The following is a 21,805-nucleotide window of genomic DNA, read 5'->3' on the forward strand; positions in this document are numbered from 1 at the left end:
TTGGTCACGTGGTCAATAGCCAGGCTAATTTTGAACACTGGCACCATCCAACCGTTTAGGGACTCCACTCCAGATTTGTGTAGGGTTTACTCCTTAGCAGTGTTCGAAACTCCCATTGTTCTAGTCGCATTTTGCAACAGGGAAGTTCCTTAGCATGAGCAGTTTCTGAGCTCTGGGCACAGTACTGCACCTAAGATTTCAGATTAAAACTGCATAGTGGAAGGAAAGGACTTTTTACTGCCTCCCCACTTCTAGCTACTCTCTGAAGACTGGAGAAGAGACTTCTTAAGAATATTAGTGGGGTGGGCAGAGGAAGGACTAGACCATGTGAAAAATGAACATAAGATTTTAGGTGCAGTTCACTTATTTTCAGCTTTGTATTCTTGTTATAAAAAGTGTGCCTTGACATTTCGTTGTTGCACCCATAATCTAGATTTAAGGTGCCATTTGGCTCCTAGCTTTCACATCTCAGTTTCTAACACTGCTCCTTAGCCTCTTTTTAATGATACAGGTCTTACATGGTTCGATATTATCAGTTTCATTCATATCAGTCACACATTTTCCCTGTGTGCTTTACTGATATGGTCTCCTGTCTCTTTGCTTATATTATTTCTGCTAACATGGTCACACGTGTTTTTGCTTCGGCAAAATAGATCTTATTTTGCCTTTTGGAAATTAGTGTTCAAAGTATTAATTTTCTGAAAGTATTTAGGTCTGTAGTGTTCTTTATGGTTTGTGAGTTAACTCTTCTTGCAAAGTAGAAATGATTTACTGCTTAAAGCAGAGGAAATAAAAACAGAGTCTTCCAAATAAACTTAAAATATAGCAGGTTACGGAAAATGTTTTTACACAAAACACAAATCATCTGAAAAGTTTGTGCTACATTCACTGTTGTGTCATTTTCTCCTCTGCATCCTCATTCGCAGTGACCATGACAGACTAGGAGAGCAATAATCTTGAATCTGGCTTTTCCATTCTGAACACATTACTGTGCAGTGTGCCATTGTGTGGAATGGAATTTGTTTCTAAATAATCTATGCTTTTTTTAGTGTTTTATAACCTCTTCCTAAGGTCTGCTGTGCAAAGCAAAAATTGGATATGCTCAGGCTCACTGAATGCAGTGTCGCAAGTTGTCAATTTTATGTTGGCCCACCACCTCAGGACAGTAAAACTATATACTGTGATCACCCTGCTTGATGACCTGTGTTAGGAGAGAAATAGTGTGAGTGTGACCCTGCTGATTCTCTTCAATTTCTCTTTGACTTTCAATATCATTGACCATGATATCTAGGGCTGGTCGATAAATAATCCAAAACCAGTTTGAATTCATTTCTGGTGAGGCAGCACAAATAATTAAAGTCACAGAAAATGCATGTTACCAATATCTAATTGTTTTCATTGTGGAAACAGTTTTAACTCAAAGCATCAATTAAGCTTGTCATCACTTGGAGGGAAAAATAGGGAGTTTATTTCATTTGTGTGTTTTCCTGACAATATATCGGAATGTGAAAGTTTCCTAAGTCATAACAGATGTGGGACAAGTGGAACCCTTACAGGAGGGTGGTAGTCCAAAGTACAAGCCACAGGATGCCAGGTATTTACACTGGCACAAGTACTGACATAGCAGCAACCCTGTGCAGACTTACAAAATATTCACCCAAACAGAAAATCTTAGGGTTAATGTTATTTTAATAAAGGATGTGGATTTGCTCTAATTAATGACCACGAATGGTGTCTCATCTCAACTTCTGTTGTGGATTACCTTGTTGTACCTGTCTTTCAGTGAGGATTAGAATTCTGCGTTGACCTCATTACTTGGCTTTCTATCTTATTTGTTTTAATAGAATGAATCAATTTTTTTGAGTGAATAATTTTGATTTGTATATGTTACAGCAATGAATGAGAATAAGTATAGCTTTTAAGTTTTGATTTTAAGCAGAGGTTAATGGGCATCTTTCAGGGATTCTTTAGCTGCTATTCCTTCATTGCAGGGGTTGGACTAGATGACTGTCAGAGTCCCTTCCAAGTCTACGGTACTATGATTCTATGATGACATTTTTTATTCTATCTTAAGAGATGCAGGATACAGTATTTTAAGTTATACTCATGGTAGACCCATTGAAATCTATTAACTTAGATCGTTTGATTTTAACATGTAGACTCCAAGTATGTCTAATATTAAAAACCTTATACAGAAGTGAGGAACCTTTCTCAGCTCAGGGCCTGCAATCTTGCGTGATAAACCTTTGATAGGGAGCACTGACATTTGCCAGAGGGAAAAGTAGGTAGGATGTAACCCTTTGCTTTTTGCATAGTAAGTTACATCCAGTCACACAAAAGTTAGAAGTTTCTGCACACACACAAATATATATATCCCAACTCCATCAAGGCAAACAAGTATTATCATAGTTAAGGAACATTCCAGCCTGGCTCCTGAAGGCTGGATGGAGAAGCCTGAAGGGTTGCATCAACACCCCCCCCCCCGGCACCTGAGACTTCACACCTCTGTCATAATATATCTGGGAGACATTTATTTCAACCCTCTGAGGAATGCACTGGGTAACTTTGTATGCTCTGGCACCTTTATTCCAATTCATTCATCTGTCTACATTAAAGTCATATCCCTGTAGGTCCTAGTGTGTGTGAAGATTTTCCATATTTGTGTAATCTTGCTCTCAGTGATGTATATTGGCACATGGAAGTGATTTTCATATAGAAATTTGGTGGCAATATAATTCATCCTTAGTAGTCCAAGTGACAGCAAGGTGAATGCAATTGTTCACTGAAATGCCCTTTTCCTGCTAATATTGCCCCATGTCCCTTTGTGGGAGTGATTTCTCCTGTTGCTTATTATGCAGTAGGAAATCTCTATATTGGTAACATGCTCCTTCTGCAAGTAACTGTGCTGCTTCACCAGAAATGGGTGTGTTCTATGTACAGTGTTACGAAGGTCAAGTGTATTTTTTACATCCTGTTTTCTTGCATCATTCTGCTACATGAAGATTGCAGTCTGCTGTAGTAAGGCTGCAAGTCTAGACAAGGTTTCATGGGAGTAGGAGCCATTGAATGAAATGGGACTTCTTTCTACATAGGCATGTATAGAAATGCACTGTAAATGTTAAAACTATTGATAATACTAACTTTTTTCTATCTTGTGATTTTCTCTGATAAAATGACAGATTTATAAAACTAAAATCAATGTTTGGCTTCACTCTGATACTACAAACTTTGGAGAAAAAATTGTAGGTCTGGTGTTGAAAGAAGAAAAAGTACTGGGGAACTACTGGGCAGACAACTCATAGGGTTCACCTCAGGTAGCTGTTTGGATCCCAGCCATGATGTATTGTGAGCCAAAGCTAGGCATGTGCTTCTGAAATCAGCTTCGTTCTGATATTTCATAGGACTTGTAGCATCAAGTCTGCTTTTCTCTGTTTCTTATCTAGTAAAACTGATAAAAAACAAGGCTGCCATCATATGTATGTTTACTTGGGAACAAACTCCATTGAACTTATTGCTGAGTAAACATAGGATCAGGTTCCAGTGACAGATAGGTAGCCGTGTTGGTCTGCCATAGTAAAAAAAAAAAAAAAAAAAGTGTGCATGCACACGAAAGCTCATACCAAGAACTAACTTAGTTGGTCTTTAAGGTGCTATAGGATCAGGTTGTGAATCTTGCAGCTTGACCTACTAAGTTTGGTGGGATTTACACTTCAGGATTGCAGGCTTACTTAATGCAGCTTGCCGGATAGCTCCTTACTGCTATTTAAGTTCACAATGTGAAAGAGCAAGGACTGTAGACTTTGATTACTGCTTATCTTATGAACAATTGATAGGTTTGTGATCGTCATCTATGTTATAATCACCTGGCACATAAGAAATATACCTACTTCACTAATCAGGTATAATTGTTTACTTTAAAAAAGTGGGTTTTTCATGAAAGTGCTTCTGATCCCTTAGTTCTTATGATAGTATACCAAATAAATTTGTTTTAATTTGCTTTTGAGGAAATACAGAAAGGGTGGCTTTAAGAAGGTTTTGATTACATCAGCAGAAACCAGGCATTTTCTGGCTAGCACAGAGTATGATCATAGCCAGCTTTTTGGTCCCGCGCTGCATTTTTATGCTGGATTTGTTTAAAGGGGCTTCATCACTGTGGTTTTAACTCTAACAATGATATCAACAGTGTTTGCAGAAAAGCGGATTTGTGTGGCTTTTTATTCCTTTATACTCTGAATGTGGATTTTTACAAAATTGTCTTGTTGGTTCTGCTGTAAGCTACATCTACATGCTGAAGCTAATAGGTAATATGTTTGGAATTATGCCTTTAACAATCAGAATTATTTTGGATCTGGATGTAACTTATTGGGTGCAAATTGAAGATGAATACTTGTTTGGAGGCTAATGCGTTGTTTGCTTAGAGTCTTAGACAGATAAAAGCAAAGGAAGCCGTGTTGATTAGGAAGTATTGCAGAATCCATTGTGAGGCATTACCTATTAGGTCCAACCAGAATGTCAGAAAATGGTGAATAAGCTTTCAAATCCTTCATAACTCTTCATCATAACATCAAGACCATTGTTTGAAATTCCCCAGGTGTCTGGCATGTTTTGCTACTGGAGAAGGTCCATTTGCAACTACATGGAGTTTTCTGGGTGCTAGGTTGGCACCCATAGTTTAAAAACCTCTGCCTTAGTCCATTGTTAATACCACTTCCATTTCTGTTTTTCTGCTTGCAGCATACTGGGACAAGTGAATTATTGTAAGAGCAAGCTACAGTCAAGCAATGCATTTGAGATCACAGAATCATAGCATTGGAAGATAACCCTGAGGGTTATCTAGTTCAACTCCATGGCAAATAGACATTCTGTTGTGGTGACAGATCATATATTTAAGGCACCATTTGGTGCCTAGCTTATATATCTGAGTTTATAACAGCCTGGTGAAGAATTCTGTAGAACTCTAAGAAAGATATTTCTAAACCATGGACTTTGTTATGCCTCTCTAATGGCAAACAGCAATTTTTTAAAAAGTGCATTGAGGGCATGAAGCAAATGACTTATTGTGAATTTTGTGAAGTAAAATAATACAAAAGTTTCCTGACTCTTTAACAGGAAAAAAACCAAACACATTTGTGGGAGGCTACATATTTGATCACACAAACAGTGAAATGGTTGCGGGTTGCTTTTTCCAGACCAGACAAAATTGCCTCTCAACTGCTTTTCCATTGCAATGGGAGCAAGATGGTATCTTTTTCTCTGCAGGTGGAAAAGCAGGTTGGGAGATTGACTGTGATCAGAAAAAAATCCCCTTCAGCACTTCTCTGACCAAATCATAACCTCCTTTGGATGCTAATCATAAAACATAATGAAGTAAAATAAAGTGAATTTTACACTGGTCTTCCATATAATGTCTAGTTTTGCCCTACAAAAGGTAAATAAGATCAGCTAAAATCAGTCAGTTTTGTCCTGAATTTCATTGAGAAGTGGGTTGAAACCTAAGACACTTAACATGAAACAGTAGCTTAAATCTGGAAACACTGATTATTCCTAATAGTTCCATCAAAATACGGAAAATGATATCTGAACTTGGCCATAGTGGATGACATTCAGTGATGTTCACTCATTTCTGCAATGGAAATCTGCTTGCACAAGTGAAACCTTTTGTTTCTCTTTTCCCCACCCTAGTCCCTGCACCCCTCCATTCTGCTCTGGAAATTTCACTGACTCCTGAAGTAGATTTTGGGGGTACAGGGGAGAGGAGAATCTCTGTGGCATGAACAGATGCATGCTTAACGCTATTGTGGATCTTGCCCAGTCAGTGTTTACATTGTATAACCCGCCCCTTTTTTACTTTGTTTTTAACATTAGCTATACAGTCATACCTCGGGTTGAATGCGCTTCGGGTTGAGCGTGTTTGAGTTGTGCTCTGCGGCAACCCGGAAGTAATGTGTTACTTCCGGCTTTCGCTGCTTGCGCATGCGCAGACACTCAAAATGACGTCACACACATGCGCAGAAGCGGCGAAAAGCGACGCGTGCTTGCACAGACGTGCCGCCGCTAGTTACGTTTGCTTCTGGAACGGATCCTGTTCGTATCCAGAGGTACCACTGTATTGTGATGGTTTTGTCTTTTACTTAATATAGTTTCCTGTTTGAATTAGCATCTTGGGAATCATTTAAGCTGCAGTAAGACTGAACAGTTATTTGGGAGTGAACCTTACTGGACACAGTGGGATTTACTTCTAAGTAAACACACACACACAGGCTGTCTTTGAAAATGAAAACTGAAAATTGCAGACTGATTGTCTTGTGTCTGAGAGTTCTAAAAGAAGCCTGTATTTAGCACAACAGAGAGAAGGGGGAAATCAAAAGATTGCTTTAAAACTGGCCCAGGTTTTCATAGCATATGCCCCCCTGCTGTCTTCCTAGCAACATCTGCGTTGGAGGTTCTCCTAAATGGAATCAGGGATATTAAGTATTTCCCAGTTGAGTGTTTTTAATACAAAATGAAACAGAAGCTTAATCGGGCAGCTGGTTGGGACCAGGGATACATTGGGGAAATCTTTATCAGCTGGATATCTATTGGAAAAGAAGTTCTGGACAAAAGGAAGAGGGAAATCCAATATTAATGGCAAGAACAAAGAGAAAATAAGCCCATTTATAAGGTGAGGTGGGGAGGACTGTGTGGTTTGACTGATGAAAGAAAGGGGATCAGACTTCAGAAGTTCAAATTGAACATGGAAATTTACAGATTAGTCTGAGTAAATTATAACCTATTCTGAATTGAGGCATTACATTGATAATGTAAATGCGAGTTGAGTACTGAACGACTTAAATCACTGAATACATCAATTTGCACACCACAAGACAACAAAATTGGTCTTTGTTGATTTCAGGTATTATTGTTGGTCCTAATTTTCCCTGCATTAATGCCGTCTATCCTATTTTGTTTGTTGTTGGATATTCTTGTTTTTATTCTTGATATGAATTTTGGAAATTATTTTTAATTGAAATGTGGACTAATTTCCCCCTAAATTCTTCAACTGTTTCCAAAAACTGGACCTACAAATAGTGAGCATCTGAACACAGATCTCAAAACACATCTCGAAACACAGGCAGCCCCACAGAAAACCCTGCTCTAAGTTGCTGTACAGCAGGTGTCTGATATTTTAGGGACTTCAAGGAGAGTCTCTGGCAGAATGTACTGAGTATGTAAGGGGGTAACATGGTCTCTCAAGTAACCTGATAACAAGCTGTATCGGGCCTTGCATGTACATGCATTCTGAACTCTGCTAGGTAGCAGAATTGCTTAATTGGAGCTGTGTCAACTGTGGTGTCAAGTCTGCTATGGAGGTAGACAAATTTGTCATCAGAGTGGCTAGCAAGCAAATCACAGCAGGTCTCTGAGGTGCCCTGGACACTGTCCACTGATACACATGTCAACAATTCATGGACCTGAAATCTCTGCTGGATGATTCATTAAAGATGTGATGGAGGTAGCAAAATATTTCCTTTTTGCTGCTTTCACCATCAAATAGGCACAATTCACGTTCAGCCAGCTTCACAGCAGGACTTTTGTCACCTGTTTTCCTGCTGTCTTCCAGCTGGTTTCATAGAATGCAGATCCCCAGTATACTATAGGGCTAAAACATTTTTTTCCTGTATTGGAGAGGGTGCTTCGGAGCAATTGTATTGGTTGTACTCAGCATCTTCCACAGCAAGACCAGGGCTTTGGCAGGATCACAGAGAGCTATCAGAAGCACTTTTTCCATCCTAGATATGCTTAACTACTCAGTTGAAAGGGTTGTTAGATAATAATGGCAATGTTAAAAAGCTAATAGCTTCTTAGGGTGTTTAAAGTCACCATATACATCAGAAACAAGAGAATATGATTTTGACTGCTTTAAGTGTTTTATCCAATATAATATAATACAGAACAAGCTCATAATACATAAACACTTATTGCCGGCTGTTTTAAAAAATCATGCAATGAGATATTTGTTCCTTGTTGCATGTTGAGATAACTGGCTTGAGGAAAGAATTTAAATATCCTAGGTAGATAATAGCAGCCTATTCTCTTGTGCAGAGGTGGGGAACCTGTGAGTCTGTAAAAGTATCTGAACTTGCAACTCCCATCAGTCTCAGCCAGCCATCTGTGGCCAATGGTCACAGATGTTGGGAGTTGTAGTTCAGCGACATTTGGATGGCCACAGGTTCCTGTTCTTTTAATAGGTGGAGTGTTGAGCAGATTGGGGAAGCCCACATTCATAGCCCTACTCAGCCATGAAGCTCATCTTTAGCCATCACTCTCTCTCAGCCTAACTTACCTCATGGGGTTGTGGGGATAAAACATAGGGCCAGAATAATGTACATTTTTTTAAGCTTCTTGCAGGAAAAGAAGAATATAGATGTAAAAAGGACAGTGGCCCTCACTTATTTTACACATATGTATACATTATGTGCATAACTGTTGCACAGTCTTCTGCCTATCCCTATTCCAAAGGAAATAGCTTTCGTGCTGGTGCGCACCTGTGCTGACAGTGATCTATTTGTGACACACTAGGTCACAAATTTGATGTACTTCTTTAAGGTATACAGGAAAACCAGAGACTCCTGCCAATAGTATTGCATCTCCATGGGCTGGTTGCAGAGTTAGTGTTCAAAACTCCCATTGTTCTAGGCACATTTGCGACAGGGAATTTCATTAGCGTGAGCAGTTTCTGAGCTCTGGACGCAATACTGCTCCTAAGATTTCAGATTAAAACTGCAGAGTGGAAGGGAAGGAGGACCTTTTTCTGCCTCCCCACTTCCAGCCACACTCTGAAGACTATAGAAGAGACTTTTAAAGAATATTAGGGGGTGGGCAAGGGGAGGACTAGACCATGTGCAAAATGAACATAGGATTATTTAGTGCAGTTCATTCATTTTCAGCTTTGTATTTTTGTTATAAAAAGCGTGCCTAGACATTCCTTTCTTGTGCCCATAATCTAGGTTTAAGGTGTCATTTAGCTCCTAGCTTTCGTATCTCAGTTTCTAATACTGTGCAGAGTCTATCATAATTGGGGAACAAAAGAAGTGTTCAGTATATGTACTACCACAAGCATCATGGGTTATTGTAATGTTTAAAAGTATTCCTCACAGATTGATATGGAAACTATTAATTTTTTTACTAATGAAAAGCATTCTACAATTCTATGATTCCTAGATCCAAGCGAAATTCACAGATTTAACAAATAACTCCAGTCTCTGATTAATAATAATGTATTAATGCAAGAATGTAGCTCAAGAATGGAAAAGACTTGGATATACTCAGAGTATGAACATTTAAAAGAAAATGGGTTATTCTTCCTGATATTCTCTCCTTTTTCTCATATGCAGAATGAAGTGAAAGCAATAAATAACTCATCCTCTTCTGAGCTCTAACCTTGGAACTGGGAGGAGGGTAGAAAATAAGTCCTTCCCCAATAACTCAGAGTTGGCGCAGGCAGGCAGAAAAGCTTGAGTTGTCTCTGAACCCAACTGGTGCTCTGAGCTTGGAGTGCCCCTCAGTTGTGCAAGCATCCACCTCCCTCCTTTAGCTCTGAGCCTGCTCTGCTTCTGTGCCTGATAGGTTATCCAAGCTCAGAATACAGCCTGCTTCTGTAGCTCTGGCTTCAGACTCATCTTGGCCTCTGAAGCTGGCAAGAGGAGCAGGTGAGATTATCAAGCCCTACCACTCATCCTCCAGTGACATTATGAGGTACTAGATTACAAATGAGGAACTGAAACGGAAAGTCGCTTTCCAGTAAGTTCATGGCTGAACAGACAATTGAATGTTTGTATAAATCTAAATCTTGTCTAAAGCTGCTGCTTCATGATGTTCTAGAAAGACGGCTTAGTTAAATATGTGAAATATGTGACTTCACTGTTTGAAATCAGTGAGACCTAAAAGTGCTGAAGTTGGCTTGATTATGCCTCACAGTTATCAACAGATAAACAATTTATATTGCATATGTTTTAAAAATTATTTTCAGTCACAAACAAGCTGAAAGTATTTAATTTTCCCACAGTTTTTAAACAGTGGTGCTCATAAACGGTCCCTTGCCTGGTAGCCTCTGCTGAATAACAAAGGGTTCCATGTGAAAATGTGATGAGTCTTTTTGTTTTTTCCATATTACTACAACATCCCATTCAGGTTGTTATATTATGCTACATTATGATATTTTTGTACACTGCTATATGACTCAATTAGGGATGCGGGTGGCGCTGTGGGTTAAACCACAGAGCCTAGGGCTTGCTGATTGGAAGGTTGGCGGTTTGAATCCCCGCGATGGGGTGAGCTCCTGTTGCTCGGTCCCTGCTTCTGCCAACCCAGCAGTTCAAAAGCACGTCAAAAGTGTAAGTAGATAAATAGGTACCGCTCCGGCGGGAAGGTAAACGGCATTTCCATGCGCTGTTCTGGTTCGCCAGAAGCGGCTTAGTCATGCTGGCCATATGACCCGGAAGCTGCACGCTGGCTCCCTCGGCCAATAAAGTGAGATGAGCGCCGCAACCCCAGAGTTGGTCACGACTGGACCTAATGATCAGGGGTCCCTTTACCTTTACCTTATATGACTCGAAGGCTCTCAGAGTGGTGAACATAATGTTAATATAAGAGAGGAGTATGGTAAATCAAACCAAACAATGTAAAGCAAAATGACCAAGAAGCCATCCTAGAGATTTGTTTCTGAACTGCATTCATACTCACCACAGAAGCAACTCTCCAGCATTCTGCCTTTCACTTAGAAAGCAGATTAACTCCTCCCCCATCTACTATGAAGTTTGGGTTAAGTTATTTACATTTTCTGTGTGCTTATTGCTACTTTCCCTAAGATATCCTGCTATTCATTTTTCTGCCCCCACTGTACCCCATTGGCTGCTGTTGAATTACTGAACTAGACCGAACTTGGTTGACTTTGAGGTTGGATTTTTGTATGTGTGTGACATTTATAGTGGTAATAATGTTTTGGAGACAGATTATAGGGTTGGATACAAAAAACCATGAACGGAAGGAATATAGCCACTGGCCTGTTTTGCAAACGCTTAAGAATTTGTGTAGTGCTATAATAGGTTCTGTAACAGATCTCATGTTTCTGCTTGTGCAGGAAATTGCATTTAGTTTAACTTTTCTCACACAAGGCACTAGTGTTAGCTATAAAACTTTTTCATAAGCAGAAGAGCTTTCTATGAGCAGAGGGGCATGTTTGGCTCCATCTCGTTGTTTATTTAGTTGTTTTTTTTAAAAAAAAATATCCCGTTAATTTTTTAAAAAATAATTATGCTTTTAAAATTAAAAGGTGCTTTGTTTTACATCCTGCTAAGGCTGCCAAGTTTCATTTGAAAGGAGAGAGAAAAAAAGACTCCAGTTGATCATACTTAGGGGGTCTAAAAACAGAATAAGAACACAATGAAGGAGCAAAGGAGATAAAGAGGAAAAGGAACTGCTTGTATGTGCCCATCTCTGCATCCTCTTGTTTTTCCTGCTAAGCTTATTTGGCTGATGCTACTAGGGCTTCCCTGTAAAAAGTATTGTTATTCCCAGGAAGACTTAGAGACATTAATTTATCTAAGCAAACCCCAGCTATGAATTGTATATCCTGTGAATACAACAGGCCAGTATAAACAGTCAGTCCTGCGACAATCTTTGTTGTCCCAAGTTTACTTTTTAAAACTGGAAATGGCTTTTTTTAAGGGCGTGTCTTGCTTACTTTGTAGAAATAGCAATTAGGGCTGCAGTTGCACATAAACTAATACCTCATTCCCCACTTCAAAGCCATGAGTGGTAGATTGGAAAGATTTCTAAAGCATGATGGTTTTGTTTGTATTTTCCCCAGTTGATTGGATAGAATTCGGTATCAAAGCAGGTCGTTTTGGCATTCAGCCCAAAGTATAGTTCTGTTTCTCACATTGCTGAATGGTAGGACCAGTCCAAGACATTTTGCTTTCAGAGGCGAAGGACAAGATACCACTCTTAAGACCCTTACCACTCTTAAGTTCAGACAGACTAGAATAGCAGCTGAATCTTATTTCAGTACTGGCAGCAGTGTAGTATTGTGTATGACACCTTTGGGCAGCTGACTAGCCTAGTGATGTGTGACAGGTAACACAGCCTACAAACATCCTCCAGCCGAAGGGAACCAGGAGGCTTAGGAGGAACAGCCTTGTGTCTGCCAATCCTGCCCCCCACCCCCAGCATCTGCTGCCTGTGTCCCCTCATTCTTTCTAATGATAGGGCTGAATGGAAACATATCTATTTCACTTCATTTCAAATATTTCTACACTGCTTTTCAGGTAGTCGCCTTCCAATGTCGTATACAAATAAAATAGACACTCAAGCAAGCAGGCTCTGCCTCTTAGATAGCTTGGTCATTAGAGCATGAGACTTTTAATCTAGGGGTCGTGGATTTGAGTTTTACGTTGGGTAAAAGTGTCCTGCATTGCAGAGGGTTGGACTAGATTACCCTTGAGGGTCCTTTCCTCTACAATTTCATGATTCTATTAAATCCATAAAATAAACACAACCTATCACAACATTTAAAGAATCAATTTAGTATCCTAAAAATATACAGACCAGCAAGACAACAAAGTGGCCATCTAGCGTATCCAACTTATGACAGGTAAAATAATTCTTAACAGCTTCAACAAAAAGTGAGGTTTAAAGGCCTGTTTAAAACTATCAAGGAAAGGAATTTCTCTGATTACAGTTAGGATGGAGTTCCATCACACAAGCTAAATAGCAGGAAGCCCAGTATGATGATGGTATAATTATTTGCAGGATTCTCCAGGCTGAACTACAACTGATATTATCCCTGGCCATTGGCTGATGGGAATTGTAGCTCAAAATATCAGAAGGGCAGCAGGTTGTGGGAAAATGTTTGTTCATATACTTTCATCAGCCCATGTTAGTTCTCATTGCACTATCTGGTGTAATTATAAATAAGAAACAGCCTTATTTATTTTTCCAAGCACTTTTCTTCAGAGGTGTATGGTCAAGAGACTTTAACTTTATACCATTTGAAAATGAATATTGGCTACCAGAGTAGTCGGGGATGGCTGGATAATTTTTACTGGTGTAAAGAATGGACTCTGAACTTGAACTAGTTGAAAAGCTGTCTTATTATATGGTGAAATACTGCAAATGGTGATTTTCCAATTTCAGCAAACAGGTATTATATTTCTTTTAAATTTTATACCCTGCTTTTCACCATAAAGGTCACAAAGCAGCTTACAGCAATAAAATGTAAAATATAAATTAAACCTACAAAATGTAAAACCTCAAGAATTTACAATCTCAAAAAGGAAACCATCTGAGAAGCAGAACTAGAGCTGTGGGTTCAAGTTCTCCATCTAACAGAGAAAACCAGGATACCAGGTGTCTGAAACTCAGTAGGAATGGTGCCTGTTTATAACTTCCTGTGGTATGGAGTTCCATGAAGTTGTCTCCAGAACAGAACACTGAAGACACGACTCTTCATTGACATAAATTGTGATTTTGGCTCAAAGGGGAGCCACTATTAGTGCTCCACTCAATGATATCAAGTGATGGGTTTGGATTATACAGGGTAAAGGGTATCATGTACTGCAGGCATGTCCAACTCCCAAGAGACTGCGATCTACTCACAGTACAAAAAGACCAGCTGTGATCTACCCAAGAGTTGTTGAGCTTTTTTGGGGGGGGTGTTTAAGTTGTTGTGCTTTTTTGGGAGAGATCTAAGATACGCCTGATACCCCTGCGATCAACTGGGCAATCGCGATCAACCTCTTCAACATGCCTGATGTACTGAAATAATTACATTTCTCTATTTAATTTAGGAGGAATTTCAGATGTGTTTCTTACATAGAAATTGAATGAAAAATATCCACATTTAAGTTTAAACTAAAATGCATGCTGGCTTTATGCTGCCTTGCCCTTGTTTCGTTAGCAGTAACTTACAGAAGCAAGTCCTGCTGAGTCCATTGGGGCCCGTGTTGTGAAGATTACTAAGATAATGTATGGGAAGTCCTGGGAACCTAACATGCACTATATAAATGATAAGTGTTTATAATTCACATGTGACTCTTATCTTTCTCAGCAGCCATGCTAAACATTGTGTCACTGATTACATGAACTAACTGCCCTTTAACAGAAAACATTCACTTCAGAAATGTGAAAGATGCACTCTTTCCCTGCTCTCTTGAAATGCAAGGATAGCCTTGCACAAGCAGAATGGCAGATTTCAGCTGTTTAGTGTGTCTGGATCAAGTCAAATTGCTCAAAGGCACAAATGATTTTGCAATGAAAGTGCGTTTTTCACTTAACCTCTAGAAATGTTATTGCATGAAATTCTATAGAGCAATGACACTAGCTTTTGAATTAATATACCGTTGGATTTGGAGGTCTGGGTTCAGATCTATGAAATTCACTGGATGTCCTTAGGATAGGGTAGAAATCTATGTAAACAAAATAACAGGAGCTGAAGAGACTTTTATATTATGTGTTATGGTTTCAGAAACTAGGAAAACTGAGGCCTGAGGAAGTAATGTTCAAGCAAACATTTTGCTCCTGATCTGCTAATACATAGTTTACTGGATCAGCGTTATGTATGACCCAGGTTATGTCTGAATCAGCCTATAGTTAAAAATTAGGGGTGGTCATTTTTCAAACAGATCACCAAAATTTGGACAAATTACTCTGATCAGTCACAATGCATTTGGGCAGATTGGCACCATTTTTAAGGCCCAGAAACTAATTTATTATTTCTATTTTTTTGTTTCATAAAATTTATATATCACTTGTTTCAAAAAACCACAAAGCAGTTTACAAAGGACCATATACACAACCTGTAACTAGACACATACTGTAGTATCCTGTTCTATTTGCTGCAAAAGAATTCTTGTTTTAAGTCTGTTTGGGGGGGTGTGTGACCCTGTTGTTGCCAGGAAAGGCCTCCGTAGGCACATGTGCACCTGCACCATGCTGATGCCCCCTGCATTTTGGATGAAAGTATAAAGAGGTTAAAAAACTCTTCTCTACCAATATTTGAATTTAACTAGGGTTGTAATGTGCCATCAATTACTTGTGGGGAATGTTTGCAGTGAAATAGTGATGAACAGGTGATTGTCACGCCTACCCACCTGTCAGACTTGGCCTTCAGGATGGGGACAGTTAAGGGTCTGGCCTACTGGACCAGAAAGGTCATTCACTTCTGTGTGGAACTGCATTTGTTCTGTCTTAGGAGAGGGACAATGCAGTATAGTCGAAAGTGTGTTTGAGGTAGTGTGAATGCTCTCTGAGAGCTCTGAGTCCCTGAGCATTTGGCAAGAACAGTTCCACAACAACAAATACCTGCTGTGCAGTAGGCTAGTTCTAATATTGGCATTCTAATATTGATTTCTAAGATGACAACATTTTATTTATTTATTTCACACAGTTTATGTGCTGTTGATTGTAATTTAGCACCCAGTTTGGCAGATTTGGTCATCTGCCTTTGTTCTCCTTCTGTGATCATAATTGTGAATCATAATTCTAGACATTCTTGAAGTAACAAAACTAGCTAGATGTTTATATAGCATAACAGTGTGCACCTGCATGCAAGGCTATACTTGTATGTGAAAATAATTTCTAACAACCAGAATTGCTGCTCCCATTAATAATTGCAGCTTCGATAAGCGGACACCAGGAGCACCCTATAAGTGGTCCTTGTTACCTTTGGAGCTTTGTGATCAGTTTGCAGTGGTTTTGTGATTACATAGCATTTATTCAGTTAAGTTTCTTATACATTTCTGTCAACAGAAACATGACAACTGAAAAGAGTTTAGTGGCAGAGGCTGAGACTCCCAAGCAGCAGCCGCCAAAAGAGGAGGAGGTAGCTGCTGAAACAGGAACACAGGAAGCTTTCTTGGAGAAAGCACCTGAGGGGGATAATCAGTCAAAGAAGAAGCTAAAAGCATCCAATGGTGACACGCCTACACGAGAGGACCAGAGCAAGAACAAAGAGCGCACTTCTGAAAGTCGGGGCCTGTCACGCCTGTTTTCATCATTCCTCAAGAGGCCCAAATCTCAGGTCTCTGAGGAAGAAGGTAACGAGGCAGAAACAAAGGATCTTGGTGAAGGAGGCCAGGAAGAGACAGACCTCGACCTCAATGAGGAGATTCTGCTGAAAGCCCCAATAGCAGCTCCTGAACCTGAGCTCAGGACTGACCCATCTTTAGATCTTCACTCATTGAGCAGTGCAGAAACACAGGTAAATATGACACAAACAAGTTTTCTGTCTCCCGTTGTTCGGTCCCAGCTCCTGCCCACCTAGCAGCTTGAAAGCACGTCAAGTGCAAGTAGATAAATAAGTAGCACTCTGGTGGGAAGGTAAATGGTGTTTCCATGTGTTACTCTGGTTTGCCAGAAGCAGCTTAGTCATGCTGGCCACATGACCCAGAAGCTGTCTGCGGACAAATGCTGGCTCCCTTGGCCTATAGAGCGAGATGAGCGCCTCAACCCGAGTTATCTGTAACTGGACCTAATGGTCAGGGGTACCTTTACCTTTAACTTGATTAATAGACATTCAAGAACATGCTGACGTGTGCAGCCTGCTCATACACTTGTGATTTTAATAAGTAAATATGACTAGAACTGCAGCCTCAAGAGTTGTATCCAGGTAAGCTCTAGTTGAAGTAAACCCATTGAAATTAATGAACCCAAGTTAGTCATGTTCATTAATTTCAGTGGGTCTATTTAAATATGGCTAATGTTAGATACAACCTTTAGTATCTAATTGGTAAGAGGTTTAATCTATTGCAAATTGTAATACGTTCCAAAGATTAAGGTAAGCACTTCAGCAGGTTCTAGTTTATATAATTATTTATTTTGTTAGATTTATATACCACTTAATCAAAAATCTCAAAGTAGCTTAATAAAAGGAAATTTATACAACATTACCTATATAACCAGCTTTTGACATTTTATGCTCTTTCCCAGTTTCCAATTATATGTATGAATTTTAAAAATATAAAAAGCATTAAAGAAACTTTTGAAGGCTTGCAAAACAACAACCCCAGTCCTCCAAACCATGATCTGGAGGCTTGTGAATATCCTGTAGACCTTTATGCACCTTCTTCCCCTATTGTATGCTAATAACCCCTAACATCTCTTGGTTTTCTCTAACGTATATGAATTGTCAAACTGTGGCTAGAATTGTCTCCAATCCTTTAAACTGTGGTTGCAGATTAAAACATGGAGGCACGGTGCTAATTGTAGTTTGCTAGTTTTGGAAGTCATGGCCATGTACAGTATGCTGAGTGAAAACTATGGCTTATGAACCTAGCTTGTCCCCCACTAAAACAGAAAGACTAAAGTGCTAAAATGGAAGTAGAACCTTCTCAGCTTCTCCTTGTGGCTGTGCCCTATTTTTTCTCTATGGGTTGAAAACATTTATGTTTTACTCAGAATAGACCCACTTTTGTGTTTTGGTTCAAAATTGCTAACTTTTATCCATTAATTTCAGCCTGCTCAGGAAGATAGGAGAGAAGATCAAGATCAAGATCAAGATCCAGAAAATAAAGATCTTGAAATTAAGGAAGAAGGAGAGCAGGGGGAGCAGGTGGACGAAAAAAAGGAGAATACCAAGGTGAAAGCAGACAAAGACTTAAAAGGTTCTCAGAAAACAGCCAGAAGGCCCAGAAACAACATGCACTGCAAGATTATTTTGCTGGATGACACAATTTTTGAGTGTTCCCTGGATGTAAGCATATCTTTATCTATTTTTATTATTAAAAAGAAAAATGATTTTAACACTATCAGAATTTATTAATATAGCTTAAAGAATACAATTTGCAGGTTTAAGATAAATTGCTTTAGTAATGTCTAGAAGACGATAATAGTAGTAATATTTTGTTTGGACTTTTGACCCACTTGATTTGAGGACATTATCAGGAATATTACTACTGCTGCTACTACTACTACTACTAACAATAATAAAATTTTACAGAGTGAAATTGAAAGGGTTCAAGTGTCAAGATGCATCACAGTCTCTCCGTTTCCATAAGATGATCTCAGGTTCCCTAGTTAAATCTCAGGGCAGATACGTATCTTGGCTGGGTTTTCATGACTGCTTGAGCAAAACAGTTACCTTAAATGATCCTGTATAATTAGGTCAGTTCATCCATGTACAACACTAATGATACTATTACTATTGCATAAGATTAGCTTCTGCCTGCTAATACAGCAGTGGCTTTACTTGAGTGTGGTGTTTATAAACTTTAGATCTTCATCCTGTGTGCAGAGCGTAGAAGGGGGTTTAGCTTCTTGCAATGATGTAGAAGCTACTGGACATGCTGATGCATGTGGTAAGGAGCTATAGTTCAGCGGTAGAACATATACTAACCTTGCATAAGGTCCCATGTTCACTCTCCAGTGTCTTTGAGTAAAGGAGCCCAGTTTGAAATCCTGGAGAACTGTTCCTAACCAAAATAGACAATGTTCTGATAGTATAAAGCAGCCATTTAGAGTATTTTTAATGGGGTCTGTTAGCTGAGGGCAAGGCATTGTTGGAGCATAGAAATTCAAGTCTTGGCAAACAAAGAATGCTGCTTTGCTGCTTTATGTGTTTGGGGCCCCAGGGGACATTATTGGTTTGGCTCTTAGCCAAACACACATGTACAAACTTCTAGAGAACTGCTGTTTAGATTAAACAGGCTGTTTATTCACCTGCCTGTTACCTGGTTAAGTTGAACTACTCCCTCACCACACACCTGCATCTTACTTTCCACCATATCAAATAAATATGAACAGGAATTTGGGGACGACCTACTTTCTAAGAGAAAAGCTGTCTAGTCAAACAGAACAGATGTTACAAGGGGACCCTTAGGTTCTCAATTCTGTTTTGCTTTTATAAGGCAAGTAAGTGTGTGTACACTTGCAGGAGGTACTCATTAGCGCTTCATTACCTTCCCACCAACCATTCAAAACCAGAAGCAAGACTAACCAGAGAGGAAAGGCTTCTTTTCCTCCTGCATTTGCATCACCACAGTAACCATGATTTGGGGAACCTGCATTTGCTAAAGTAATGTTCCTAAAATGGAAGGAATTTCCTAGATATTTTTCTGAGCGGCATGAGGTCTCTTTTCTGCCAAAATATCCTTTTTCTCTTTGCATGCAAGTGAGCCATCTTAATGAAACAATCTAAAAGTGATCAGTGTTCATTTTAAGGGCTAATGATGTTCAAGTCAATGCCTAAGGAAGGTAGACATACTGTATACAATAACCTTGTGGATGTGAATATTAGAATGCACAAAACAAAAGTGACCACATATGACAGATTTGTATTCATGTGCAGAAACATGCCAAAGGGCAGGATCTTCTTAAGAAAGTATGTGATCACCTCAATCTTTTGGAAGAAGACTACTTTGGACTGGCCATCTGGGATACCCCAAGCTCCAAGGTAAGTAGAATGCAAAAACAGAGAGTTGGCCTGCTTAGGATTGTATGTTAAAGCATTTAATTAAAGAAGAAATGGTATTGGGAAAACAGAAATAAAACTTTGAAATGCATATTGAAAATAAAGGTAATACCTACTTCTCTATTCTGACTTCATACTGATTGAAGTTTGCACAAGCTAGCTTTAACACTGAAAGGTGCTAAAATATGCAGAAACCACATAATGCTCCACACATAAAGGATTTTCTTGACAATCAGTACCGTGGACAGCATCTCTCTCCAACTGTTTTGGAAATGCCTCTGCAGGGCAAAGCTGTACTTGAAGTGGGAGGAGAGACATCTTTTGTGGAGGCATTCTACGTTGTTCATTCTTATCCAATTAAGCCTGTGCTGTAGAATTTAATGTCACTTGGAGATTTTGATCCAATCAATGCTGAAAGATGGCATTAAAACCGGATGCCCCATTGTGTTGCAAATGGAGTAGGAAATATTACGGTTAAGACGTAGATGACTCTTTAAACAGAATATTCTGGGCTGTCCAAGAGACACACAGCTCATAGATAGACTCCTAGAAGAGAACACCTATAGTTGAAGATGGCTGTATTATGACTAATCAAAATGTCTTTTCATGGCAGTCTTGGATCAATTTATGTATATCGCCACAGTTCTAATGAGTACAAATAAAGGAATTATAGGACCCATTTACTTTACCTGTGAGCTTGATGTAGATGGCAAAATGTAGAAGTCTGCAGGTGGGTCTTAGATTGATCCCTGCACTTGAACACTGAGGACAACACCTCTTACTTCCATTCTCTCCATGTCCCTTTGTCAATGACAGAAGGCATATATTCATGGGTAGTTCTTGTTGGTCATTTGAACAAATACGGCAATTGTAGGCAGGTATGCAACAGCTCCATGAGCAACTCTAATGAGCTTATGGTGTATATGTATATAGTACTGTGTGCAGCAATAACATCTTTTGTTCTTGCATGTGAGAAATAATTTATTTCCAAGAAAGGGATTTCCCCCCCACACTGTGATCCAGAGAGCAAAAGTTAATAGTTTATCTTTGAAGCACTGGAAGAGTTTCTGTAGAACTTAATGCTTTCCTGTAAGAGAGCATTATTTCCCACTGATTCCTGACATAATAAAAGGATAAATGTATCATTAATTACTTAGACTCCTCATTGTCTTTTTGATTAAGTCAGACAGAATGAGTTTTATGAATGCATGATTGCATTCAGACACTGTATGGCTGTGTTTGGATTTTTTATTTTTTATTGCTGTGCAAAGCCAACAGTTGCAGCATAAGCATCTGCATGTTCTAAAAAAAATTGCCTGGCTTGCAAAATTGCAAATCCGCAACAGTTAATATGAATGGCCTTTGTGCTCAGTTGCGTGAATTCTGTAACACTTCAATCAATTAGAATGATGGCAAAGTACTTCATATTAAACCTAACCATAACTGTACCAATTACATGTAGAGTAAAATGTTGTGGGCTAAGAAAGATGAGCTTAAGGGATAAGTAGGCTATTCTTTCACCTCACTAGACCTGATTTCTAAATCCTGCTTAAGTCACGTGAAAATGAAACAGGTAACCTCATTCTAGTTTCTGTACACAGTACCGGAATATTGTACTGCCTGGTATTGATAGCCAAAGTGCTATTATCAAAATGTAAACGCTTAGCAGTTTTGAGTGACTGATTTGCAGAGGCTAAATTCTTTATAATAATAACAACTGGGAAGTCATTCCAACTGAACTCAGTAAGACTAAATTCTGATCAGGCGTTTATAGGATTGCACTATTAATGTTTTTACTATATTTACACTATTTCAACAAACTACAATATAGGCAGAAGAAACAAAAGTGTTTTCTAAAGATAGCAAGGCTGCATCCTACATAATGCTAAGCCAAACTATGGCTTAGCATGAATGCACTCTGGCTCCCAGGGATCACACCCATTTTGCTTCTCACTGTTTCACCTCCCCTTGGGGTAGCAGTTAAACCATGTTTTGGCTTATTGTGTAGTCTGAGCACAGATTTGTGGTATAAGATCTCTCAATCATAAGCTGTGGCCAAGGCTTTACAGGGACATGTAAAAGTATGGCTCAAATAAATAAAGTCCACCGAACTGCCATATTATGTTGTAATCACAAAATCAAGGCTGTTTTTTTTAATGGTGACCAGAAAAGCACTTGAAGGAGCAGAAACTTTGCAGCTGACAAATTGGCTACTTTGACACATAGTGGTAAACCACAGTTAATGGTTTACAGTGGTACCTCAGGTTAAGTACTTAATTCGTTCCAGAGGTCCGTACTTAACCTGAAACTGCTCCTAACCTGAAGCACCACTTTAGCTAATGGGGTCTCCTGCTGCCGCCG

At 39.2% G+C, this 21,805-nt stretch overlaps 1 protein-coding gene across 35 annotated transcripts in view; it reads left to right on the forward strand.

The window, feature by feature from the left end:
- The window catches only part of EPB41 (erythrocyte membrane protein band 4.1), a 93,661-nt gene that overhangs the window by 8,304 nt on the left and 63,552 nt on the right, over window positions 1-21,805 (forward strand). For 34 of the 35 annotated variants that reach the window (XM_081920548.1, XM_081920547.1, XM_081920549.1 and 31 more), the window contains 3 exons: window positions 15,787-16,237; window positions 17,492-17,728; window positions 19,322-19,426. In XM_081920548.1, the coding sequence (XP_081776674.1) occupies window positions 15,791-16,237; window positions 17,492-17,728; window positions 19,322-19,426 (789 nt within the window). In that variant the 5' untranslated portion in view covers window positions 15,787-15,790. Of the gene's footprint in view, window positions 1-3,072; window positions 3,093-15,786; window positions 16,238-17,491; window positions 17,729-19,321; window positions 19,427-21,805 lie in introns of those variants that run through there. The other variant, XM_081920528.1, reaches the window with a different exon arrangement.

The sequence above is a fragment of the Podarcis melisellensis genome (genome assembly GCF_964234715.1).
Source record: "Podarcis melisellensis genome assembly, chromosome: 8".
Classification (NCBI taxonomy): Eukaryota; Metazoa; Chordata; class Lepidosauria; order Squamata; family Lacertidae; genus Podarcis; species Podarcis melisellensis.